At 45.5% G+C, this 26,896-nt stretch overlaps 1 protein-coding gene and 1 long non-coding RNA gene across 4 annotated transcripts; one reads left to right on the forward strand and one right to left on the reverse strand.

Moving 5' to 3' along the window:
- Positions 1-1,897: 1,897 nt before the first annotated feature.
- On the reverse strand, positions 1,898-23,560 carry CD19 (CD19 molecule). Of its 3 annotated transcripts, none has more exons than XM_083411432.1 (17): positions 23,335-23,560; positions 20,033-20,278; positions 18,873-18,983; positions 17,762-18,061; positions 16,277-16,384; positions 15,259-15,304; positions 13,524-13,600; positions 12,140-12,250; positions 9,658-9,714; positions 8,984-9,043; positions 6,236-6,298; positions 6,067-6,135; positions 5,251-5,319; positions 4,495-4,563; positions 4,291-4,380; positions 3,632-3,712; positions 1,898-3,172 (listed from the first exon to the last, which is right to left on the reverse strand). In XM_083411432.1, exons 3-17 carry the CDS (start codon positions 18,922-18,924, stop codon positions 3,090-3,092), a joined length of 1,335 nt encoding a protein of 444 aa, XP_083267558.1. In that variant the 5' UTR covers positions 18,925-18,983; positions 20,033-20,278; positions 23,335-23,560; the 3' UTR covers positions 1,898-3,089. The 3 variants fall into 3 exon arrangements, with proteins under 3 accessions (XP_083267558.1, XP_083267557.1, XP_083267556.1); XM_083411431.1 differs by lacking the exon at positions 23,335-23,560 and adding an exon at positions 21,638-22,450; XM_083411430.1 differs by lacking the exon at positions 23,335-23,560 and adding an exon at positions 21,638-22,450 and having other exon boundaries at positions 6,221-6,298.
- On the forward strand, positions 6,204-7,214 carry LOC310663559. Its single transcript, XR_014504531.1, has 2 exons — positions 6,204-6,264; positions 6,297-7,214. It is a non-coding gene; the product is annotated as an uncharacterized lncRNA (long non-coding RNA).
- Positions 23,561-26,896: the final 3,336 nt, after the last annotated feature.

A 26,896-nucleotide genomic window follows, 5' to 3' on the forward strand; every position in this document is an offset into this window, starting at 1 on the left:
TAGCTAAAGTGGTACCTCAGGTTAAGAACAGTTTCTGTTTAAGAATGGACCTCCAGTATGAATTAAGTTCTTAACTGGAAGTACCACTGTAATTTAAAATAGAATGTGTATACACCTGCTTTTAAAAAATGGTTGCTGAGGGGAGAACGTCACCTTAGTTTTTCGATGGCCAATCAAGCGCCGTGTTCTCAAAACTTTCTGCTTCTGGCCTTGAGGATTATTGAGGCCTAACAGTCACAAAATGGCAGGGCAGAGGCAGAGCAGGTCACAAACTAGAGGCAGAGTTTGCCATAAGCAGCTGGCAAACAGATCTCCTTCTCTGTTTAGAATGATTTGTAGCGGCCCAAAGCTTATTTGGAAGCCCATAGGTGCCAACTCCCTGGGCCCCTGAGCACCCACAAATTCTCCATAAAGGGGCTGGGCACCCACAAATTGTGGTGCATGTGGGCATTGGGATAGTGCGCTGTTCCCCAAAGCAGCACTGAGCCCCTGGGCAGAATTTAAGGCTGTTTCAAAGACAGATGATTTCATTGTTGTTTAGTTGTTTAGTCGTGTCCAACTCTTCGTGACCCCTGGACCAGAGCACGCCAAGCACTCCTGTCTTCCACTGCCTCCCACAGTGATTCTATGATTTCATGGAATTGAAGAATTGGAAAGGACCCCGAGGGCTGTCTAGTCCAACCCTCTGCATTGCAGGAATCCTTTGCCCAACAATTGCCATTTAAGTGGCCCTCTAAGGGCATAATATGTGTTTTGAAAAAGTTTTGAAAAAAGATGTTGGCACCAAAGATGAAAGGTGTTATTAAAAGCTGAATTCTGTACATGCTTCAGTTTGTGGAACAATTTCACCCACTAAGTAGTTAGCCAAGTCTCCCAAAGGTTATTGTGATACGCACATCTCCAGATCCTTGTTTGTCGTTGCCGGGGGGACAGGTATCTTCATGCATTTATGAGCATTGTCCCAATGCAACAGTTTTGATTGGAGAAATGTATTGTGATTCTTAATGTGGGCTGCCTCTCAGGCTTGGAGATGTATGACATGTAGCAGATCACAGGTTATTTGGGGTGAAGATAAAGTTCTCTTTTTACATTTTCTGAGAGCTGTGTTTTGAACTTCCATGCAAATTAGGAACTGGGAACAAGTGAGCAACTTCAGCAACATCCTGATAATTACATTAACAGGCTGGTGTTAATAAGATACTTGTCAATGTCTGCACTTTTCTGCATTTCATTTCCTTCTTACCTCACTGTTTGGTATCCACCCCCACCATATCTGCAACTCAGCATAGGCTTGATGCACAACCAATTTCTTTCGTTTTTAAGGTGCCGCCAGCCTCTTTGTTGCTGTCATGCTTATAGCATTCCATAGCAAGAGAGCAATGACCATGTACAGCTCCCTGTCAGTCTCCATTTTGTTTTATCTTTTTAAAAGAAACAACAGCACAACCACTGCCAGCTTCCAAATTTTGAGAGACCCCCAGGCCTTTCCCTGCATCAGTGGGGCTCCTTGAGTACTTGTCTGGCTGCAATGGTGGCAGCAACTGTTTTAATTTATCACTGCCTCCTGTGGATCCTGCCACCTGAGGTGGTCGCCTCATTTTGCCTCATAGGTGGGCTGGCCCTGTATTAGAGGTGCTACCTCGTAAGAAGTAGCAAGATTTGTCCTGGAAAGCCCTCCCTCTCATCTCAGCTGTTTAATGCAGGCAAGGGAAATGACTTTGTACATTTTCAAGGGAATTGTTGTCTTCTTTTTTGCATGTTGTAAGAGCAAAACAGAATTATGAGCTCCTTCTTTCCCTCTTCCTGCTCAAGGGCAAAGAAAAAACCTCAGGAGCCGGGCTGTTTTACATTAGGAAAAACAGATGTGGGAAGCAACAGAGAGCCCACAATACTGGAGTTTATGATAGAATTTCAGTTTTATTTTACAGGATATGGCAGCAGGAGAAATGGCAAAGTAAGGTGCTAGGCTGGCGAGACACACACATTGTGTGAGACACAAAGTACCCACCCCCGACAATGCCTACCTTTCCCCATATGAAAATACAAGTATACACCAACTCACAATGAAATCAATGGTGAATAAAGGCTAGAAACAGACAATTGTGTGCGCCCCCGCCCCAGAGCTGAAGGTGGTTTGAAAGAGAGGTTGCTCATTGTACGTGCTCATTCCACTTTTGTCCATGGAAGACTACATTCAGATATAGGTGACAATGTCTTGTTTTCTGCTCTGGTGGAACTACCTATATAGGTAGCAGTGTCTTTTTTTTCTGCTCTGGGGCAACATCCACTGTAATAGTGTGCAATAATAATAAAAAATGGAGCCATGTGGATAGGCACTGCTTACAGGATTTTGAAATGTTAGACTATTCCTGACCAATGCACCAAGTCTCAAACAGATGATTCATTGGACAGCTTGACAAGGGTAGGAGAGTGTGGTTTTGTAATCATTGTAAGGGTCAGCCAATCAGCACTCTGCACAGCCAGTTGGGTTGAAAGGAAGGAGGTACCTTCATGATTGTCACAAGGGCTTAACAGTCAGGACTTTGCACAACTGGCTTCTGGAAAGAAGGACCAATAGTGCCAGAGCTTGATTCTCTGAGGAAATATCTACATCTGGCTAAAAATGAGTGTGTGCAGACCCACATCAGCCTAACCACTCTAACCACAGCCTAACCACAAAATCAGCTTTTGTATTGTTTCAAAGTGTGGCTGGAGGTAATAATTGTGGAACAAAAGAAAGGTTTGTTTCTTCCACTAGAAATGGCCTCTCTTTACTTTCAACTCTTTAAAAAAATGTGCTTGCATATCTCCAGCTCAGTCTTTCTGCTTCCATTTCAGATGTGTAGGACTCCATATTGCTCCTAGTCCTGGAGATCAAACCCAGGAATCCGATCTCCGGACCCCCTCTTCTAGCATTCTGGAAGCACCCCTCACTCCTCTGCTCCCAGAGGATCTGGAGTGCCAAGATGAGAAGAATAGTTTGTGTGGTCCCAGTTTCTGGGTAGAAACATTGCGTCCTGGCTGAGAGAGGAAAGGAATTGCCGAAGGTTCAAGCTCCTGAGCCCGCCTCCCCAACGCCTTGGCTCCTTCTAGTCTGAACACAGCATCCCCCCTCTAAGATCAACCCCGAAAGGTATGGAGTGATGTTGCCGTGGGAGACCAAAGGCAGTGCCTGTGAAAGAAACAAAGGAAAGCAGAGGTTAGATAAATCCTGGGTCCTGGTCTAAATCTGAGCAGGACTTCTTGTATGAATTCTGTGCAAACGTGGAAGTTATTGAAGCCAGCAATTTGAGAGTCTCAACTTCTGTTTAAGAGTGTGTGTGTGTGTGTGTGTGCACGCGTGCGTGCGTGCACACACACACACACACACACACAATGCTATTTTTCTAGAAAAAGAGGTGCCAGAACTCACCATGAACACCTCCCTTGTTCTCTTATAATGGCTATGGCACCCACCTGAGAGGTGCCGGAACTGAGTTACAGTGAGTTCTGGCTGGAAAAAAACGCCCTTTATATAAATACAAGCTTCTAGACCTGTGGATGGAAAGACAGGCTTGAAAGTGCATGGGCAATGCCTAGTGAGAGTGTCCCAACTCTCCTAGAGCACAATCCTGTACTCCCATCCACCTACCTTCTCCACATGAATCCATGTTGCCTTCCTTCCGTGAACTGACACTGTTGGGGCTCTCCATATTTTCATAGGAATCGGCATCTGCAAGGAGCAGGGGGGGCTGGTCAGAGATGAAGCGACCCTGAATTCCAGTTCCTTAAACAGGGGCCTATGGGGCTAAGGATAATTGGCCAAACATTTTTTTAAAAAGACTGACTATAAAAAACCCAACAGATGTAGCTTTCCCTAATTTATAAGGAGAATGATTAGGAAAACTTGACCTGCTGGATTTCTTCCCGTCATGTGCCCAGCCGCTCTAATCAACTGGTATAATAGGGATTAGAAAACGGCATCTCCCATTTTGCTTGGAGGAACACTCCTCAGAGGTCGTTCCTAACGTCTACTGACCAACAGCATTGAATATATGAAAGAACAAAGCTGGAAGACTTGGGCGTCAGCGCTCCTACCCCTGATGCTAACCCTGTCTGGAGATCCTGGGAGTTTTTCTTTCCAAATTGCTAGATTCTATTTCCCTCTTAAGTTGCTCACAGGAGTTCTGTCCCATTGATGCTTGCCAGGGTTGGGTGGCATGTGACTGTGAATCAGCATTTTGAATTTCCCACAGCGCCCCAGAGATTATTATTGGGGCATTCCGGGGCATTATTGGAAATGGCACTCACCTTCCTCGTTGCTTATGTTGGAATGAAGGTGGAGAAGCTTGCTTGAAGTGGGGCACAAGGAGCCATTCATCTCTTCATATGACTGGGAGCCTGAAGGGGCAGCAGAAATGTCACAAGCGGGACCGAATAAATTATGCCAAGTAGGATGGCAGCTAAACAGAGCTGGAGTTTAACTAGCAGGAGCAACTGTTTTTTAATGTTTACCTGTAGATGTCTCACTGCATCCATCCTGCTTGTCCACATGGGGGTCCAGGGCCAGCTGCCTGCGTAAGTCTGGGGGACAGAGAGAGATACCAAAGGCCAGTGTCATATCAGGTTGCCTCTACAGAAGTATTGTTACACAGTCATTGTGCCCATGTATTCAGCACTGATCAAGCCCCATTTGGAATTGCTACACTCTGTCTGAACTGGGGCTATGTAGTCCCCAAACAATGTATTAAGATGTATTTTAATTACCGTATTTTTCGCTCTATAAGATGCACCAGACCGCAAGACACACCTAGTTTTTGGAGGAGGAAAACAAGAAAAAAAATATTCTGAATCTCAGAAGCCAGAACAGCAAGAGGGATCGCTGCGCAGTGAAAGCAGCAATCCCTCTTGCTGTTCTGGCTTCTGGGATAGCTGCGCAGCTTGCATACGCTCCATAAGACGCATACACATTTCCCCTTACTTTTTAGGAGGGAAAAAGTGAGTCTTATAGAGCAGAAAATACGGTAATTGATGTCTGTTTTTATGCTTATTGTGTTGTTTTTATGATGTTAGCTGCTCTGAGCCCAGCCTTGGCCGGGGAGGGCAGGATACAAATTATTATTATTATTATTATTATTATTATTATTATTATTATTATTATTATTATTATTATTATTTTATGATGATGGTGGTGGTGATGATGATGATGATTTGGAGGATTCAGGAAAGAGGGTCTCGATTCTTTGCCCTCTCCAAGCTCCTATCCAGTACCTGCTATAAGTCGGGCTGCACCAGGGGAAACAGAAACGTCTTCTTCCAAGTTCTCATAGTTTTCACTATCTGTGAGGGGGAAACACAGAAAGACTGAACGTCACCAGAGGAATTGAATGGCAGTGGGTTGTGGTTGCAAATGTACTGAGAGGGTGTTATTTTTATGGGGCAAACTCTCCAAATCCTCCAAAGCAGCTTTTACTCAGGGCAACAGCCATGCTAGAAAGGAAGGGAAGGGAGACGGTTCATAGTGTCCCCATGGCAATTTTCTGGTATCACTTGGATTCCAGTTACTACAGGGAAGATGGCTAAAAGGGGTGGCCGTGGCAAGCAGTAATCAACCACAAAAGCAGTCTGCTGAGTCAATGGAGGAAATGCTACTGCAGCAGTCATGTGCCCTTCCACATTTCTCAGCAAAATTCTGCAAGTTAGCACCGACTTCCCAGATTACACAGTTACAAGGGAAGTGTGGTTGTTCCACTCTCCTTTATTCCCCAACACATTTTGAGTTACACGCTCAGTTTATCCTTACACTTCTGAAATAAAGAAACAAAGCTGTTCAAAACTCAGCAGCAGATTAGAGACTCTGCTTTGCATTTGGAAGCTTCCAGCTTCAGCCCCAATATTTCCAGGTTCTGATCAATATACTGAATAATTCCGGAACTGTACACTCCTTTAAGGAAGAGGGTGTCTTGAATGAAGGATACTGGATTTTCTAAACAGTTGGTCTTCTTTTTCATTCACACACACACACACACACACGTGTGTTTGTGAGCTGGCTGCCCCTGTCTCTGCTTCCACACCCAGATCCCGCACCTTCAGCAAGTGGATCTTGGACCAGGTTCTTCACGGACTGCTGAGTATTGTTTGCATACAATGGGTCAGCTGTGGGTCACAAGCAAGCCGTTGGTGAGAAGATCAGGTAAACAGACTGACATGACCCACCCCTCGCCCCACACGGATAGCTCACCGCACTTCCAAATACCTGAGTCCCACTTCTGGGAGCCGGACTTGGTCTCGTCCTTTCTGTTTTCATAAAGCGATAGATCTGTGGATGGAAGAACAGCAGCTGTTGCTTAATGAAGTCTGGAACGTGGGGAAAGGAGAACCATAGCTCAGTGGTGGACAGCACACATGTGTCGCATGCAGAAACCCCCAGGTTCAGTTGCTGAAACCTTCACTTTAAAGAGACTCCCAAGACAGCAACATGTCTAGGAAGAACCTCTTCTTGAGAGCCTGGGGAGCTTCTGCTAGCTGCTGCATGTGATGGAAAAGTTTATTTTTGCTGGGTAGGTTGGTTCACCAAGTGTTTCCTTTTTCCTTTTCCCTGCTAGCACATGGCTAACGAATGGCAGTTTATGGTTGGCCGGGGTTCTAGGAGGGGGAGTTGAAAAGGAGAAGATTTTGAGAGACAGTTTGTAGGTTGGGAGAATAGGTTGGGAGGGAGGGAGGGAGGGAGGGAGAGAGAGGAGAGAGAGTTGGTTCTGGATAGAAACATCCACTCTGAGGAATATATCACAAGCTAGAGAAAGTAGTCTCTGATCTTAGGGTGAAGGACAGTGTGTGGTGTCCTGTAAGAGTAACAGGCCAGGAATTAACTGGGAGACTGAGGGTAAGCCAGGAGAAGTAGAAGCTGGAAAGATACAGTCTACTTAGGTCTCATTCCAGTCAGGAGGGGAGAGATTCTTCTACGAAAAGAGAAGACTCCCAAACCAGTTAAGAGGGGTGTGGAGATCCCTTGGGTCTGTTACTTGGAGTACTTCAGGAGTAGGGTTGTCTAAGGGGTGTGTAATTGACAGGAAGTACCACCTTGTTTAAGAACCAAAGTATTAAGCGGCAACAGCTGTGAAACAACTGAGAAAGCACTGAAGTGAAGTAACATTATAATCTGAAGTATCCTATGTTTTACCCACTTGTGCCATAAACTTCCTTTGTTAAATAAAATATTTGTTTATTTGATCAAATCCTGCCTGAGACTCCAAATTTCCCCCCACAAGATAATCTGGGGTAGTTTGTGGGAATTCGTGGAATTGGTGTTCTGTGAGGTGGGTGCACTATATTTAAGTGAGGGCGGACCCAATAGCTCCAGGGGGGAAAGTGCCGTTGCATGTCACACTGCAGTGTCTAGGGATACACCAGCTTTTGCCAACCTGTTGACCTTCAGATGTTTTGGACTACATCCCCCATCACTGGCCAACTGAGGGAAGGTGAAGTCCTAACCATCTGCAGGACAATAAGCTGGAACAAGAACATAGGAAGCTGCCTTACATTGAGTCTGACCATTGGTCCATCTAGTTCAGTATTATCTACACTGGTTGGCAGTGTTTCATGCAGGGGGTCTCCCCCAGCCTTGCTTGGAGATTGAACCCAGGGCCTTCTGCTTGGGAAGCGAATGCTCTGCCTCTGTGTTATGGCAAAGGCTGAGGTAGGCTGATGGTCTGATTTATTATAGGGCAGTTTACGAAACAAGGCCTACGGGGTAGCTGTGGTTCACATACTGTTAGTGGACTCATTTTGTCGTTATGGGCATCTCACCAACGCTCAGTATCTTTAAAGTGAGAATTATATATTTGGAACCATTGTATTTGGATGTGGGGCGGGGCGGGATGCAATTGCTCGAGAGATATATTAGAGAGAGAGATTTCTCCTGAACTGTGGAAATGCACAGTAGCCCACCCATTCTAGCCTCTTCCACATCTTTATACAGAAGGAAAATTTGACCTCACACAGTCACCAACACACAGCCCCCAACTCAAAGTCCTGGGAAACCTAGTCAGATGGGTGGGTATAAATAATAAATCATTATTATTATAAATTATTATTATTACTAGATCCGATATAGGGACTGGACCTCTAACTAATCCTGCCCACCAGCGGTGTAGCTAGCCGCTTGGGTGCCGGGTCCGGCCCGTGCGGCCTGTGGTGCAGCTGAGGGAGAGGCAGAGGGCAGACGCAAGCTCCACACTGCCATTTCAGGCAGTGTGGAGCCTGCAGGAGCCTAAGCTACTACGTCACTCCCAAGAGAGACTCGTGGCTTGGGCATGCTGCAGGCCCTGTGGTAAGTGCTGGCTCTGCAGTGCGGCGCCCAGTGCCAGCTGTATTTTGCTGCATTGTTGACTGAACTAAAAAGTTTTCATGAGCCTTATTATTATTATTATTATTATTATTATTATTATTATTAACTAATATTTTTATTATTTTGTCAAAAAAAACCCCCAGTGATGACACCCGGGGCATCCCGCACCCCCCGCAACCTCCTTCCTCTGCCACTGCAGCCCACCAGACCTCTTAATCTGGGCCTTTCCAAATCAATCCCCTTTCCGCCCAGGCCATGACCCTCCTTCTGCCTGTTACAGTCCAGAATGAGCTGCCCATGCAGGGAGATATGGTTTCCTCTCTGCACTGAGAAAGGACTCCCAAGGTAGTGCTCCTGTGATCAGTCTGCTTTCCCTCCTCTGAAATCCAGGATTCATTTATTCCAGGTCTTCCTCACTGGGCATTTCTCTCTCTCTCTCTCTCTCCCCCCCCCCCCCTAATTCTCAATAAAACTCCATTACGTTATGAAGCAACTCTACAAATCACTACAGTCTGCTCTAACAAAGGCCAGCATGCTTGGGCAGCTGTACAGAGAGTCCTCCTCACCTCCCTGAGATGCTGAAAGGTTTTGGTTATCTCCATTTGCTCATAAAATGTGGGAGACTGATGAGTCGAAAGTAAGGAAAGGATTGTTTACCGTTCAAAGCTGCATCTCCCTGCTTCACTTCTTCCTGGGTGTTCTCGTAGTTGTCATCATCTGAAGCAAAAAAAAAAAAAAAATTTGGGATGACTAGGCCCACCCATTCTCTCTGCCTACTGTTCCCTGTTCTCTCACATACCCCAATTTATGTTCTGTTCTCCCAAATTTTATGCTGTGCTTTCTCCCACTCCACCAGCCCACTTTGCTTCCAGTCACACAGCACCCAGCAACCATCAGTCACTCGGTGACTGTGACTCCTCTGCTTCTTTGGGTTGTGCGTCATACGCTATAACTGGACCAAGTTCCCCAATACAGTGCAGCATAGGGGGGACCTGTTATAGCTAAGTGAGTGTCAAAAACAGGTTCAGGGGTCTATGCTGTTTCTGAGTTCCATACCCATGCCTACAACCTGCACTCTCCCTGTGTGTGTCCAGGCAAGTGCAGAAGGATGTGGATCTGTAGCTGCCCCTATGCTTTTTCCATCCTCTTATGCTGTCCCTCTCAAGCAACATGCTGTTTCCTACCAGGCACATAGTAAGTAAGCCGCCTCTAGCCTCTGCCATATTTATTCAGCCCATCTGAGTTAATCAGCAAAGGGTTTGTTGGGCACCCAGTTGACCGCAATGCATGGCAGTCACACAAGTTCATCCCAGTGCCCCCACACCACTTACCATCTGACTTGAGCTCTATTTCACTGTCTGGGTGTTCATATTCTTCTTCATCTTCATCTGGTGAGTGAGAGGAGGGAGAGAGAGAGAGATGTACATAAAAACCTATATTACTCTACTCATCTTACTGGTCTGAAATCACTGCACTCTTCTAGTTGACTCCATAAATGTTTAGGACAGGTAAGTAATCTCCAGTCTGCAGGCCAGTCTCAGCCTGCAAAACTATTTCTTCCAAATAATGGCCACCTGCCAATTAGCTGATGACACTGGGTGATGGGTAGGTTTCAATACTGTTGGGTGCTGCTTCGCCAGCATGGTAAGACAAAGGCTTGGATGAGGTGGTAAAAACCTGTTCCTCAAGTGTGCCACTTCAAATTGCAAGTGGGGGATTGCATTATTAAATCTGATTAAGTGGGAGTGGGGGGACAACATCCCTGCACATAGACAACTAGCCTGACAGGGAGAAGAGCTCTAGCATTAGCTCCCCCCCCCCCCCCCCCGTTGTGCTAATTATATGTGTGCAGGGTTTTCCTCCCTGACAGGCATTCATTCAACCATGAGATTATATGAAGCAGAACAGTCCAGGAGGAAGGTTACTGCATCATCGGCTATTTCTGTGAAATGGACCAAAGTTCCTTCCCTCGTCCACCCACAACCACCCCCTTGCAAAACTGTGCTCTGAATGTGAAAGTGAGCAACACAGCATCACAGCTGTGGGATGCTGTGTAACAGCCTCAAGCTGCTGGGGCCAGTTGTGCAGCCATGCATTGTGCCCCACTTTGGGGCAGCATGTAGAGCTTGCTGTGCACACTGCCGCCCCTGCCACCAAGAGCTCTGCTTGGTGCTGCTGTGGGCTGGCTCTTTTCCCAAACTGTGTATTGTGTATGGGCAAAGCCTCTATGTCCTGCCCCTTGCACACTACAGGCAGAGGCAAGGTGCTCACCATGGCAATCTTCATCTTAAATGAGGAGGAAGTGGGTCCTTTTCCTTTCTCTTCAAACAGTTCTATGTGTTTCCTGTGCTAAAACTTCTGCATTTTGAGAAGGCCTCCCACAGGTGGGTTTTTTTCACACTTGCGGTAACTATGGCTGTACTTTTCCCTCGCAGTTACAGGAAATTTGCATGTAAATGTTCAAAAACCTCCAGAACACATCTAACAAGTGAATGACAATGTTCATTTCAAAGGGGCTCATGAGAAGATTTGAGTATACGATGCTCTGCGGACCACATCTGCCTGCACCATTCTGCCCTATTTAATGGCACCCAAATCTTCCACCTCAGATGGCCTCATGCTTGGAGCCATTTCTGTTTAAGCCTCCTGTCTGAAAACACCTCCATTTGTTTCGCTCCTGCTATGCTTGAACTCCTTGCAGTGACCTTAGTGACACTAGCTTCACGCCCTGAACCCACTGTACCAAATTATGCATGATGGTGGCAGGCCTGTTTCTTAAAAAAATACATTTGCTCCAATCAGACGTCAAGCACTGATGTGGGATTTGAAGCGCGAATGGGGTATGTGGGTGGGAGGTGCTGAACCCTCCCCTCTTGTCATTTTGGCCCCATGAGAATCCCCTGCGTGCACAAACATTTTCTGCTTTAAATAAGACCCCACCCCATCCCTACTTTATGCGTAACTGAAGGAAACCCGTATCAAGCTTCAATGTAATTTGGCTCCTATTCTGTCTCCTGTGTTCTGACTTCGACTCACAATTAGGAGAAATTTGATTCACTATGCATTTACACCCAAATCTGTCAAGCCTGCACTTTCTGAAACATTATGCAAATAAAAACATAACCATTCCTCCCTTGATTAAAGAATGCATTTTTGTGCCTTTAGATCACCCTAGAGGGTTGATGAGAGTGTGTAGTCTAAATATTTGGAAGACACCAAGCTGGTGAAGGGCAATCTAGTACAGTCACAAAAGTACATTCTTTAATCAAGGGGAAAATAAATTCCGATTGTAAACAACACTTTTAGATTTGCCCTGTGATGTTATTCAGTATCACCACGAGGAATAAACAAATCTGTTGATTTTGTTTTCCCTTTTTTCCAGTCTTAGGCTCATTTTGCTGCACTTCTGCATCAGTTTGTGAATTTCCTTTTTAAAAGCCCTCCTGTAAATTCGCTAGTAATTTAGTGTGCATTTTTCCTAATATACACATTTTTCACATATGCATCTTGATGTCTTCTTTCCTCTAATACACATATTTTGCACACATTTGTTTGGTTGGGGACTTTACTGCAAAATTCAGAGAAATGCATATTTCAAACCTCATATACTGCATTCTGGTGTATGTGATGTTTCAGAGAGTGCAGGTCAGGTAGATTCTCATACAGATATGAACGGAACTAAATTATTTCCCCACCCCCTAATAGCCATTCCATGATCTATGCACTTTATGCAAATGTTCACCCCTCCTTCATAATTCTGTTTCTCCTCTAACTACATACAATCTTCCACCTCTTCCCCTGCCCCAAACATACCTTCCATGTTGGTGGTATTGGGTAGGATCTTTCCTTTCTGAAGCAGCTGACAGCCACGCCTTGGACCGCCATCTGGCAACACATTCTCGTAGGCATCCACCCGCTCACAGACTGTGGGAGGGTGAGGGTAAAAACGCAAGCTCCATCTAGATACAATTCCCATCCACCCACCCACCCAGGTAACAACTTACAGAGGTAGCCATCTAAAGCCTGCTGCCTCCCAAGACTAACATAATGCACATCAGTCTCAATTGAAGCAGACTCTTGTGAACAAAAGTTTTTGGCCGTAATAAAACTGTTAGTTTAGGGTACCAGCAGTTTCTCAATTGCTATTCCTGGCCATCTCTGGGTTAACCAGGTCTCTCAACAGTAGTAGCAATAGTTAATTAATTAATAAGTCAGAGGCATCCCAAAGGACCAGAAAAGACTTTTTATGTACGGAACAACAGCCGCTCAGGTGCTACTAGCCCAGAGATGGAAAGAATACAAGGTCTACCAGAGAGGATTGGCAAACCAAGCTGTTGCACTATGCCGAAATGGCAAAACTGGCTGGAAAACTCAGGAACCAAGAGGACAAAAACTTTACAAAATAATGGGGGGGGGGGGGAATTATAACTTATCTAAGAGACCACTGTGGGGGACGCGGGTGGCGCTGTGGGTTAAAGCCTCAGTGCCTAGGGCTTGCCGATCGAAAGGTCGGCGGTTCGAATCCCCGCGGCGGGGTGCGCTCCCGCTCTTCGGTCCCAGCGCCTGCCAACCTAGCAGTTCGAAAGCACCTCTGGGTGCAAGTAGATAAATAGGGACCGCTTACTAGCGGGAAGGTAAACGGCGTTTTCGTGTGCGACTCTGGCTCGCCAGAGCAGCGATGTCATGCTGGCCACGTGACCCGGAAGTGTCTTTGGACAGCGCTGGCCCATGGCCTCTTTGAGTGAGATGGGCGCACAACCCTAGAGTCTGTCAAGACTGGCCCGTATGGGCAGGGGTACCTTTACCTTTAAGAGACCACTGTAAGCAGATGGAAACACTGGCAGGATTTTGATTTCACTTGCAGTGTGACCATTACCATGGACAATATGGACTGATATAAAAGTTAAGAGTTTGGAAGAAGATGCAGTTTTAAATGTTTAAAATGGAGCTCTAGGGAGGGGGTGGGGGAAGTCATGAGATATGGAGAAATCTCTGTATATGGAGATATATATGGATTTTTATAACTTTGTATTGGAAAAATAAATAAAAAAATGATTTTAAAAAATAGTCAAAGAATGCCGTACTGGAACCTGGCGCCACTTCTACTTTCCCTCACAAGAAAACAGATTCCTGCCCAGAAGCTCAAGGAATGAAGGGGGCGGGGTTAGGGTAGTAAGTCATTAATTCATTAACTCACCATCTTCATTTGCTGAGGGTCCCAGCAGAACCCCATTGGAAGCATGTGGCCTGTTCCTCTTGGCACAGAAATACCTTCTAGAAACCACAGAACCGTAAAATAATGAACAACACCAAACTATGAATCAATGCATGTTGCCTCAAAAATCCTTACTGGGCCCAAAGGCAGGATATATATTATTTTTAAAAAACCACGAACACGCAGTAAATGTATAAACTGACAACACAGGCTTCGCACCAGATTCTGTGAACTTCAATTGGAAATGATTGTTAGGTACCACCATCAATGTGCTAGGAATGCAGCTGAGAGCCCTATGGAAGTCTGATCATCCCATGGAGAGCCCAGGGGGACATCTGGTGGCAAAAATGGGTGGACATGGCAGTGGTACCATCAGGGTAGGGCTCAGGGCAAATGTCCAGAGCCCCCACATTGCAGAAGGAGCAAAAGGGTCCCCAAATGCAGCACAACTGGCTTTCACACGCTGAAGCAAGTGAAGTAATAAACATTAACCTTCCAAAGCCACCCCTGAAACAAAAACAACATATTAAGTCTGGAGTCTACAATTACCAGACGGAACTACTGGGCCTTGGAAAGTCTGTTGATGGATAATGAAAGTAGGTGACACCACAGCAATGCCCATTACCCTCAGACAGAACTTGCCACCTCCCATCCCAGCTTCCCAGAGATGCTTAGTCCAGTACCAGATTACCCAATAGGCAGACTAAGTACTTCTTCACACTTATCTTTTTGCTCCGCTCTTTCCAGGCAGAACTCTGCGCTTTAACGCTCTGTGTTTGGGCATTTTGTGTCTTTCTTTGTTTTTGCCCCACATTTTCCCTACAAAAACCCACTCTTTGAAACTCGGAGCAAACATCCATTTGCTCCGGAGCAACAACAACAACAAAAAGGGCGCTCGAACAAGGAGCTTTAAATCACAGATCAGGCCTAGAAAGAGTTGAGTAAATGCAAGTGTGGATAAGCCCTAGGCTAAGGTTACCAGACGTCCCCGTTTCCCCTGGATTTACAAATCAGTCCCCATAGAAAATCCATTGAAGTTGAAAAGTGTCCCCGGATTCATTGAAAAAAATCTGGTAACCTTACATAAAAATCTGGTAACCTTAGTAGCCTAGGCATGCATTTAGGGTACCAGCAAAGCAGGGACACACACACACACACACACACACACACACACACAAAAGAAATTTGGTGTTTTTTGTTTTTTTAAAAAAAGAAATTGACATTTTATATTTCAATAAAACATTGAAGTAGTCCTCATGCAAGAAAACAGAACTTTGTTAGACTTCCTTACACTCCACTTACATACTCTTTCCCTGTTTCCCTGTTCTCTGTTTATGATTTATCCCAACCTAAACCAGGGGGCACCCTTCTAAAGTAGAGGAAATCGGATCCTGTCGTGTGTTGCAATATATGTTTTGTTTTCTTTTATTTTTTTATTTTATGGTTTAGTACTTGCTTTCATTTTGAATAACACAGGGGAGCACCATAATCTTTTCAGGGTTCGGGGCCTCTAAAGGTCTTAATCTGGCCCTCGTTTATTCTTCCCATACCCCACATCCCACCTCTGGTTCCACGGGGGTTATCCAGAGATCCCCTCTTCTCCAGTGCTGTCTTGTGCGGAGAGAGACCACCCTCCCAGATTCTCCCTCCGCAGGTTATTTATTACCCATGGTCTGCCTACTAATGCTCTTGCACTCTTCCCTACACCACTACTTACCTCCGGACAGGACCCTTCAACTTCATCTGCCTACGAACACGAATGGCTGAAATGAGAAGGATAGAAGGGGAACACATTAAATTAAAAAAATCCTTTCCCGTGCAGCCACTGTGACATATTGGTCTACATTAATAACATCAGATAGGCTAAATACCTGGGTTGTCACAGGAGAGCTCTTATTTTACTGTAGCTGAACTGCTGTTTGCAAATATTATTCAAAGGGAGCTACTAGTTTTAGGCTGCTAATAAACAGTGTAAGTGTTGTACCAGAGGTGCCTAACTTTTTTTGGCTTGAGGACTTTTTTTGGCAAGAAGAAGAAGGGGATTTAAGAAAATAGACAAATCAGGGAGGGGAGCCACAAAAAAACCTTTGGCATCACAGTAATGGGTTTATGGGATCAGTGAGTATAAACATTTTTTAAACAAACAAACAAACAAACAAACAAACAGAATTGGGAGAATACAGTGAGGGACATGTAAGAGTGCTCAATAGTTTATTTATTTTAAAACGATAAATCTGGGGAGCACAATAATTATTTTCAGGAGCAAAAAAAGACTAGAGGAAACTCAATAGGGCCTAGAGAAAGGAGGGGATGTGTGTTGTTGTTAGGAAGAGGCTGGACGGACAAGGGAGGTTTGGAGACATGGGGGCAGGCTCCCCATTCTTGCTCTATTATGTTGCTTTTTTTAAAAAAAAAAAACCATTCAAATTTCATTTCAGATTAACAGAATATTAACAATCACACAAGAGTCGCATATCATGATCCGCCACCACACAAGTGGCTCATTGTAATGACACCTGCCACAGCAACCATTCCACATTTAGTTCCTCAGCCCCTTTCCAGGGCAAACCCTCTCAGCATGAAGTTAATGTTGGGTTAACATGCTGCTTAAAAGGGCAGAATATGTATTTACATCGGAAGAATTATTGTTAAGCTACAAGACCAGGAAGATGAGTTGCCGGAAGAATTCGGCCACCCTCTTCTGTGCTTGATTTTGGCTTTGTTCCTGCACTTACCTCGCCGGAGCCACAGGAAACAGAAAACGCAACCAAGGCAGGCAATCATATGTACCAAGGCCGCAGTCCAGATTATCCAGTGCTGGGCTCCTAATTGTAGCCTAGCAGCTTGTGGGGGAGGAAAAAAGAAAACAATTAACTGGAATCTCTGTTTATATGCATGTCTTTATTATGGCTGCAACTCAATTTTAGTGATTCATCCTATGAGTTTCAATTGATTCAACTGCCAGTTTAAATCTGTAGATGGATAGAACCAATACCATATTTACGTGAATCTAATGCACCATAAAATCTAATGTGCACCCTAATTTTCGTGACATAATTTGTCCAAAAAAGGTGCGCATTACATTCAAGGAAATATGGTATTTCTAAAGCATGAAGCAGGCTTACTCTGTTCTTAGGTAATACATACAAGTGTTGCAGGAAGCATCAATGACTAAAACGCAGCAATGCCATTCCCCCTGTCCCACCGCTGTGTTTCAAGTCGCAACGGCACATTGCTGTGCACACCAGAGGGAAGAAGGGTTTGTAAACTAGTAAGGGTGCAAATAAGGGATGCGGGTGGCGCTATGGGTTAAACCACAGAGCCTAGGACTTGCCGATCAGAAGGTTGGCAGTTCGAATCCCCGCGATGGGGTGAGCTCCCGTTGCTCGGTCCCTGCTCCTGCCAACCTAGCAGTTCAAAAGCACGTCAAAGTGCAAGTAGATAAATAGGTACCACTCCGGCGGGAAGGTAAACGGTGTTTCCGTGTGCTGCCCTGGTTCGCCAGAAGTGGCTTAGTCATGCTGGCCACATGACCCGGAAGCTGTACGCCGGCTCCCTCGGCCAATAAAGCAAGATGAGCACCGCAACCCCAGAGTCGGTCACGACTGGACCTAATAGTCAGGGGTCCCTTTACCTTTACCTTAAGTGTGCAAATATGGAATTATTATTTATTTTGGTTGCAGAACTTTTCCCACTGCAGAACTTGGGGCTCATCCACACTTGGGTTTGTCCCATGATTTCCAGGCATGGGTCCGAGACGTTTTTCTTTTGTCCTGCCACTTCCCCCAGGAAAACTCACTGTTTACTGCTGAATCAGAACAAACATCAGTTGGGTTTTCTGCAGATTGACATTTGATTGACATTCAGCAGTAAACAGAGTTTTCCTGGGGGAAGCGGTGGGACAAAAGAAAAACCTCTCGGACCCATGCCTGGAAATCACGGAACAAACTGAAGAACTCATGGGACAAAAGGGAAGTGTGGGCGAGCCCTTCGAGGCTTCCTATTTGTTTATGTATGTATGTGTGTATGTATTTAGATCCCGCCACCCCCATATTTCAAAGTAAATATTCCATGGTGGTGTTTATTTTTTAAAACTTCATCAACATTGAAAAATTAAAATTTGGAAACATTTCGGATCTGAAACTGGAGATTTGGACCTTGCAAAGACGATCCACATTTCAAATGCATACAAACTTGTCCCCCTGTTTGCCTTTGCCCACCTGGCTTTGCTGCCACCTCCAGCTGAAAATGGCGGGCCTGATCCTTCCACTGACAGGTGTAGTTCCCAGCATCCATGGATGTCACTGATGGCAGCATCAGAATGATGTCATTGGTCCTCATCAACAGCCAGTGGTTAGTGATGGAGCGCCACAGCGACACGGTCACCAGCACAGTCTTTTTGCCCATTGGATCGTGCTGAATCCAGAGGAGAGTCCCATTGGTCCAGTTCCTGGGTATTGGGGCATCACAAGGAAAAGATTCCATACCATTTGTAGGATGTGGGGAGTCGGCCTGGCGCCCTACGGAAGATGGTAGTGAGATGTTGAGCTGCAACACAGTTTTTTGCAATTTTAAAATATTTTTTAACGGCTGATGTTTTCCAAAATTTCAAAAATGATTTTTAAATTCTGGCTAAAAAAATATATATATACAGAGGGGTAAGACTTAGCGATACATTTTAAAGGAAGCAATATGTAAACTGAATATGTCTGCCCAGATGCCATCATCTTGGGTTTTGCAAAATCCTTCAGCTGAAAAGCATCCGGCATTACCCAACAGCAGTTTGTGAAACTTTGGGAGAGAGCCACACAGCGGCACGTCTGCTATTAGGCTTGTAAGGACCGATCGAAGGAATGCAAGGCCCTGGATGCCACTAATCAGAGAGGAAGAAAACCATCTGAGTCTTTGAGCAGGGTGGGGACTCCCAAATTCCAATGGGATGTGGAACTACATTGGGAGCCATGGGGCCTTCCTTGGTCCAGAGCTGAGAAGGAACTGACAGAGCAAGCTACACACTAACTGCTTCCTATCCACTCTCACTGAAGTTAATATTGACCCATTGAAAGGTGCCAGGCAAAAACTTTCCTCCCTGTCACACCCCGCCCACCAGCTTTTTGCCCTTAATTTGAAGGGCTACCAAGTACAGTAAAACTACCAGGAATCAGACAGAAAAAAAGCCTAAAAACGTACAGTCCCGGAAGTCCTTCCCCACAAATGTAGGTGTACTTTAGCCACAGCCCACCAGGCCTTTATGAGGTGGGGGAAGGAGTAATCCACCCCTCGCCCAATTTCCTAGTGAAATGTAGAAATACAACTTGGATGTGATCTCACAGGCTTGTGGTGGATAAAAGCTGCTGTTACTACCCGAACCGGCATCTCTCATGCTGTCTTTCACTTCCTCTTCAATGTCCTCAGGATCCTTATCACCATCATCATCATCACCTGTAGTAAACAGACCCAGATGAGCAACCCAGCCCATTGTTTCTCAGCCCAGACAATCTGCCCTGCCCACTCTTGTCTACCCCACCCCCCACCCCCCACATTATGCTGTGCTCATTCTGGCTGAACCAGCCCATCTTGCTTCCAGTTACAGGTCCCAACACCACTTTGTCTAGAGGGCTGCAGCTCCCCTCCCTCCGTGTAGTGTGATTGTGTGTCACATAACCTCCAGTTGTACCAGTTTCTCCAGCATAGCATTCAGGGGTTCTGTGCCAAGTAAATGAGCAACTGCAGCAGGTACAGACTTTTGGCTGTTTGTCAGCCATGGGGGCCTGGCAGTTCTTAGAGCAACATATACGTGAATGCGTCCTCCAAATTACAGTGGTGGCAGCGATGGTAATAATAATAGTATCTGTAGAGTTTGGCTTCTGCTTTTTACCGCCATCTTAACTGCTCACCGGTAGAGATGAGTGAATCTGCCAGTTTCGGTTTCTCTCAGTTTCTCATTCTGCCAGTCTTAAATTCAGTTGTCCATATTTCCACATCACAAAAAAATACATTAAAAAAAAAATCCTCACTAGCAAATTTCTCTTAACACGCACATTTTTTGCAAAGCAATATCCCCAAACATAATGCAAATTTTAATGCTGTTTTCACTAATGCATGCATTTTAACGCACACTTCTCAATACTTGGCTGGAGAAAAGTATTGTGATATTCTGAGAAGTGTAAATTTCAAAGGACGGTTGTGTTTCAGTTCATGAATTGTTTCAGAAAGTGCAAGTTAGGTTGGTTCGCCATTATTAGTAGTAGCAGTATTGATTATTAATCGATTGATTGATTTAATATCCCACAACTTCCTCCCAAAGCAGCCCAGGGCAGCAAATGCACCATGATAAAACAATTAAAATACCACTGTATCTAAAAACAGTTCAGATATAGACTGGGAAAGATATCTGTTTAAAAGGCTTGTTGGTAGAGGAAGGTCTTCAGTAGGCACCAAAAACACAATATGCAAACTCAGTTTAATTTCCCCTCACCATACCTACTCACCTGTCCATGTGAGTGTGTGGTTCTTTCCTGAGATGCCATTCCAGCTGCAGGTAAACCATATGCCATCTTGCCTGGAGATGCTGTAAATGAACAGACGCCACTTTTCACCCAGATTTGCTTCTGAGTGGTTATACTTGACATGCACATACGAGAGTTCCTTCCCAGACGGACCAAGCCAAGTCAGATTCAAATCGTCAGAAGCCAGTGTTTGGTTAAAAGTGCAGGGCAGAAGAACCGCCTGAGTCTCTGGGATTTGGGAGGAAAACATCAAGCATTTCATTTTTTGTTATTCCTTTCTTACACACTTTTCAACTTAAAACGTTTCCAAAGTGATAAGCGTACAGTTTGAGCAAACAACCACCACCTTTAATATACAGCCAGCTAAAACATGCATGGCAGCAGCAAGCTTTTAAGACAGTGAAAATTAATTTTTAAAAATCTTAAAGCAGCAATAAAACAACAAGCAAAACAGTCATTTAAATAGGAAAAGAAACAGGTGTTAAAGTAGCATTTAGGGCCAGGTAGAGAGAGTGAGGCAGCTAGTTCTGGGTGACATGAAAAAGCAGCAAATGATTAGTTATTTAATTTCTTGTGTTATTTACTGGCAGGGAGAGGGGCTTGTAGAATTTTAAGCTTGGTTGGCCTTGACTCAGGCAGAGAGGTGGTGGAGGCAGAGGAACCATTTACTGCTTAGTCTCAGGCAATGAAATGTTTTGGGCCGGCCCTGTAAAACCACCTGTGCCATCATTGTCCAACCTTTCATTCAAGCTCATTAAGTGAATCAGAGTTCAGGCAAATGGCAAGGCCTTAACCTCCCACCTAAAACTCAGCAGTGAAGGTACCAGGTAGACTTCCTTGGCTGGGTGTTTCATGAGCAAGATGCCAACATCGCAACAGGCCCTCTCCCTGATTGCTTCCTGCCTCGCCTCTGAAAGCCAAGGTGTCTAGAAAGAGACCTCTGAGTACCCAAGACTGTTTTCATGGCACTAGGTAGGTCTTCAGGTCCCAGCCCCCGACTTCCCTCAGTTCCAGTCTTTGATTTCTCTAAAAATGCTGTTTTCTGCATGTTACCCAGTATGAAGGCACATTCCCCAGATCAACAATACCTTCTCCTCTCGCCTCTGTGGCCAATGCTGGCAAACGTCAAGCCATGTCAACTTTCCCTTTCCTAGCCTCATGAGCAATATCACAGCTCCGCACAGCTGATTACTTGCTTCAACAGCAGAATCTCTGATCTGAAGCCTTCCCATGATAAATGGTGACAATGATCACCTAAGGCTTTTCTAGGTGCTGCATAGCACAGATTTAAATAAATGACACAGGCTTTCAATTTGGAAGACGCAACAGCAAAGGAAAGGAGGGTGAAAACAAGCAAATTCAGGTGCCATGGACCTTTCTAGTTACCAGCTGGAAGCTTGCCTGCTTACTGTTCCCAGATGCTACCGGCTGTGGTCAGGAAACAGCATTCTGCACATCCTCAGAGGCACTCTTTGTTACTGCTACCTTGGTGGTCCTCGCCTGCCCGCCCACCGCTATATCTGAACTCCATCCTCATCAACCTCAGACTCTTGCCTTCTGCCATCGCCTCCCATCTGCGGGACCCACCTGTGGCCTGGACAACATCGGTTAGCTCTCCCGGCACTCCAGTGGCTGCTCCCAACCAACCGAGCCACAGCAAAAACAGGTAACGCAGAGCTGGTACCATCGCCTCCCTGCAGCCAGCCCCACTTGCACACCGATCCATCCCCCTGGGCAGCCAGGCAGAGTGAGGCCCAACAGGCAGCCCCAAAGGGGCGGTAGTGTGATGACTAGCTGCTTTGGCAGAAAAGGGGGTCCCTGGAGCATGAAGTTCCCACCATGCTCCCCTGAGGGCTGAGGAAAGGAAGGGCGGGGAGACTATGTAAAGCACAGAAGCAACTAAGAAGAGAAGCTACAGTATTAGACTGCTTGTGCCAGGCTTCCTTCTTTCTTTCTTTCTTTCTTTCTTTCTTTCTTTCTTTCTTTCTTTCTTTCCACAATTTATAATTACACTTTATCTACTCCTAGATATCTGAGGCAGTTCGCAATGTAACTTGCTGTAACCAAACAAAATTAAAGGTGACAAAAGGTGACTTGTTACTATTACTGGTGGTGGCGATGAAAGAAATAATCACGGCGGGTGATATTCAAGCGAGTTCCACTCAGAGGACCCACTGAACTTAGTGAGCGTGACTAAGTTACGGCATGTAACCAGACGTACACTGAGTAAAACCTAGTTGAACATCACCCAGCAATAATAATAATAATAATAATAATGAAGTTCCTTCAGGCAGTTGGTGGTCTCTTCGGGAACTTTTGGCAGGAGCTCCCTGGTCTGGTCTTTTCTATGACAACTGAGATGCTACAAGCTCCTCACTATTTTCACCTCCGAAATGGTGGGTATTTGTGAGTTTTGCACACTGTTGCAGGGCCAGTCATGAGATAGAATGAGACCATTGTCTCAGGGAATAAGAGCAGGGGGCGCAAATTGTTAAAAAAACACACCAAACAAAACAAAACTGATGCCCTCTTTACTTGCCTCGCTGCTGGGCCACCTGCCTGCCAGCTGAACCAGCTAAAAGTCTTGCTGAAAATAAGCTAACAGTTTAAATTTCCAGAGACTTTAGATTTGTAATGTAGTTCAAGCTGATTTAGAAAAAACCTGCTCCTTTTCCCTTATGGGGTATCCAAGAGCCCGTATAGAGTCCTTAAGTGGGTTCCCTATCAGTAGGAGAAAATAATAGAGGCCAACCAGAGAATATTGAGAAGCAAAACAGCTAGTAAGCCTGATCGCTATTAAACTGTTGAAACAGGGTCCCCCACTCACCCCATGCAGGGAGGGAGGAGAGGAACCCCGAACAATGGTGTGCAAGCCCTTATATAGACTTTTGAAATTGCCCACCCTGTAGTTCGAGGACCCCCCCCCCCAAACATCATACATACATCACTGAAGGGGGCGGACTCCAGCAGAAATCCTGTCTGGCAGGATACTGATAACGGTCTCTGATTGCTTTACTTGGACAGCCCAGCCATTCTTTTGTGATGGTAAATACTTTAATTCCTTGAATCCAGTCAGAGGCTCCCCCTATTCATACACAAAGACGCCCTAAAGAGAGAGGCTTTCCCATTTCCTTCCTCCTTGCAGAGAAACATTTGAGGTCAATTTGGGAGAGTCAAAACGGCTTCAGGATTGCTCTCCTGTACTATTTCAGACACGTGGTTTATATACTTATGTATGTGTTTGCCTTGTAATTTTATCAACATTTAATTTATATATTTGAGACCTTAAATTCTTATAACAAAGCGGAGCTTCAAGCAGCGGTGTCACAGGCCCTTTTCTCCTAGCCCAGAAGGCCTCACTCCACGGAAGGATGTCCTCCTTGTCCCTTTCTCACGAGCGAGGCAGGAAGGAGGGGGAGAGGAGAGTCTATTTCTGCTGCCACAAAAGCAACAGTTAAAACGAAACAAATAATTGGGGCGGGGAAGCCAAGAACGGGCAGCACCAGCAGGGTGAGGAGGGAGGGGAGAAACAAAGAGCTACCTTCTCCCTCAAGAGGTGCAACAGAAGGCCCTGCACTGTAGAACTGCTTTTGTTTTAAAAGCAAAACAAAACGTTTGTGAAGGATGTGGCAAGATGAAAAAAAAGAGGCATCAGAAAGAGCAGCAGGGCCTCCACCCTAACGCCAGGAGTTGGAACTAGATAAACACTAGATAAAGAAAATGTTGCTGCTTACATAGCGTACCAGGGTCTCCCTAAGACATTTTGCTGAACGATGTGTGTTGTACGAAAAAACTGCTCCTTACTGCTCCTTTTCCCCTTATGGGGTATCCAAGAGTCCGTATACAGTCCTTATGTAGGTTCTCTATCGGTGGGAGAAAACAGAGGCCAGCCAGAGAATATTGAGAAGCAAATATACAGGATCAAGTTTAAGGTGCTGGTTTTAACATTTAAAGCCCTATACAGCCTAGAACCCTCGTACCTACGGGACTGCCTCTCCTGGTATGTCCCACAGAGGACCTTATGGGCTTCAAATTAAAACATATTGGAGATCCCGGGCCATGGAGAGGTTAGGCTGGCCTCGACCAGAGCCAGAGCTTTTTCGGCTGTGGCCCTGATCTGGTGGAATGCTCTGTCACAAGAGACCAGGGCCCTGCGGGACTTGACATCTTTTCGCAGGGCCTGCAAGACAAAGCTGTTTCACCAGACCTTTGGCCAAGGCACAGTCTGACGCTCTCTCTCCTTCTGTAACATTCATAGAACTCTAACCCGGTGGCTCCCATTAATTTGATTCTGAATTGATTCTAGAATGTATTTTAATTAATTGACTGTGTGATTTTATGTACACTGTGCTATTTTTACCTGTTGTTAGCCACTCTGAGCCCGGCTTTGGCCAGGGAAGGCAGGTTACAAATAAAATTTTATTATTATTCTTATTTGAATTCCTATAACAATGTGTAAGATTTTTAAAATTAGATTTATATACCGCTCTTTATCCAAAGGTCTCAGGGCAGTTCACAAGATGAAAACGCACGACAGAGGTGGCAAATGGGTTGCACTTCCTGTTTCGCCTCAAGTGCCAAAATAGGGCACGGCAGTCCTGAGCGGTAACATCGGTGCCACTGCAAAACAAAGCAAACCAGCAAACAACTAAGAACATTCAAAACACAATCAACATAAAGCAAGTCATAAGACTCCTTCCTAAAGGGCTGATGGTGGTAGTTGGCCCTTGGGCAGGGGGCAGTCACTGTCAGACTCCCCATTGCATCGTACTTCCGTTCTGGTGTAGGGATGAGGGAGAAATTGTGTTCAGTTCACACTTAATGGCAAGCCTCCCTCATTCATGCTTTCTGAAACAATACGAGAACCGAAACACAACCATTCTTCGAAATTCACACATTTCTGAATTTGGCAGTGCGTTTCTCTAGTCAACTACCAGTATAATGAATTGAAAAAAATGTTTTAAATAACTTTTGTAAAAACAAACAAAACTGATGGCCTGCCAAGGCCGTGAAGAAGGAGCTATTTATATAGCCAGTGCCAGATTTATGTATAGGCTAAGTAGGCTGAATCCTAGGGCCTCTAAATCTACGGGGCCTCGCCAGCCTGCCTGCTCCCCAGCAGGCAACCTCCCCTCTCCCAAAATTGCAAACCCAATACTTCATGTGAGGGCATGGCAACTTGGGCCTCTAAATCTAGGGGGCCTCGTGAGCCTGCCATCTCCCCAGTGCCGCAGTTTCCCCTCTCCCAAAATTGGAAACCCAAGACTTCATGCAAGAGCAGGGAAACTCAGGCCCAGCAACTATGAGACTCAGGGCTAGCCAGTGGGGGCCCAGTTTGAAGAAGTGAGGCCCAACTTTAGGTGTTGTTGTTTTTTGCAGGGCCCTAGTTCACAGCCAAGGTCTGCAAAATCTCATAGATATACCGTATTTTTTGCTCTATAAGACTCACTTTTTCCCTCCTAAAAAGTAAGGGGAAATGTGTGTGCGTCTTATGGAGCGAATGCAGGCTGCACAGCTATCACAGAAGCCAGAACAGCAAGAGGGATTGCTGCTTTCACTGTGCAGCGATCCCTCTTGCTGTTCTGGCTTCTGAGATTCAGAATATTTTTTTTTTCTTGTTTTCCTCCTCCAGAAACTAGGTGCGTCTTGTGGTCTGTTGCGTCTTATAGAGCGAAAAATACGGTAAATAAAATCCATCTAGATTGCCGTGGTGTGGGGGCCCTCTTAGGAGCAGCCCACAGGGCTCAATTTGGCCCAATTGTTCCAATTGCCTTAAGGTCAGCTCTGATGAGTCTGTGCAGGGGTTGAACTGAGAAGCCCTGCATCTTCTAGATCCCTGGTGTCACTATTCAGAGCACAGACTCAAGGACTTGTAATGGAAATAAAGGGGGGGGGGCACTTATTGGAAATCAGTTTTGTCACCTCTCCCCCGCCAAACCCCAGGATGACCCACCCTATTTCTGTACTTGTAAGTGGTTTTAAACTGTTCTTAATATAATGCTTTAATTGATGTAACGTGCCTGGAGTCCTTAGTGTGAAGGGTGGGTAGTAATAATAATAGTAGTAATAATGATGATGATGATGATGATGATGATGATGATGATAGCAACAACAACAAATGTCCACCGCCGCACCTGAGAGTAACAGGAGTTGCAGGCAAAGCAGGTCACGTGACTAACACAACTCTGACAGCCCTACTTCCATTTGAACTAGTGGAACCAGTGGAAATAGGAGAGAAGAGGCACAACTGCAGGGGCAACCCAGCAGAGCCCTTGCATTCTTATAGGCATGCATCCTTGTGGTATAAATAAGTTAAGCCTCTGTCCTCAGGGGCCTGTGGTTCACGAGCTTTCTTTGCAGCTGGAGCGGATGAACGTGTGGGCACAGCTCTAACAGTCAGGAACTGAGGCTGAAACCAGGCGTGGTGTGGCACCCAGAGCAACCGAGATCATGAAACAGGAGTCCGTTCAACACAGTAGAGGGCAGGCAGGAGGCAGAAGCTGAACCCTTCCATCAGCTGTGTGCTTCTCCCTGAAGCTTCTCCTCTCCTTTTAGTTTTTCTCTCAGGGGATTGCAGTGCCTTGTCACACACCTGCCAGGGGCTCAGCTAAGTTGAGTGCCCCCCCCCCCCCACCGCCACAAGACAGCATCTCTTAGGTTGCCTTCCTGGAAGTGGACTGCCTGGCTCAACCACTTTTGACAGGAAGACATGGTTATTTGTAAAGGCTCAGTGGGTCGTGTAGGTAGCCTCGTTAAGGCTACTAGATGCAGTCATATTTTTAATGTCATGTTGCTGTTTCTTTTTTTTAATGTTGCTTTCTCTTCTTATGCACTTTAATATCAGTC

Source organism: Podarcis tiliguerta (genome assembly GCF_965153285.1).
Source record: "Podarcis tiliguerta genome assembly, chromosome: 13".
Classification (NCBI taxonomy): Eukaryota; Metazoa; Chordata; class Lepidosauria; order Squamata; family Lacertidae; genus Podarcis; species Podarcis tiliguerta.

Excerpts from the sequence above, each read along its gene's own strand:
- CD19 (XM_083411430.1), bottom strand. The coding sequence starts at position 21,776 with ATGGATCGGTGTGCAAGTGGGGCTGGCTGCAGGGAGGCGATGGTACCA. Across the intron at positions 15,305-16,276 it reads TTTCCTGTGGCTCCGGCGAG|CCATTCGTGTTCGTAGGCAG; the intron begins GTAAGTGCAGGA and ends TTCTCATTTCAG. Across the intron at positions 13,601-15,258 it reads TTGAAGGGTCCTGTCCGGAG|AAGGTATTTCTGTGCCAAGA; the intron begins GTAAGTAGTGGT and ends TGTGGTTTCTAG.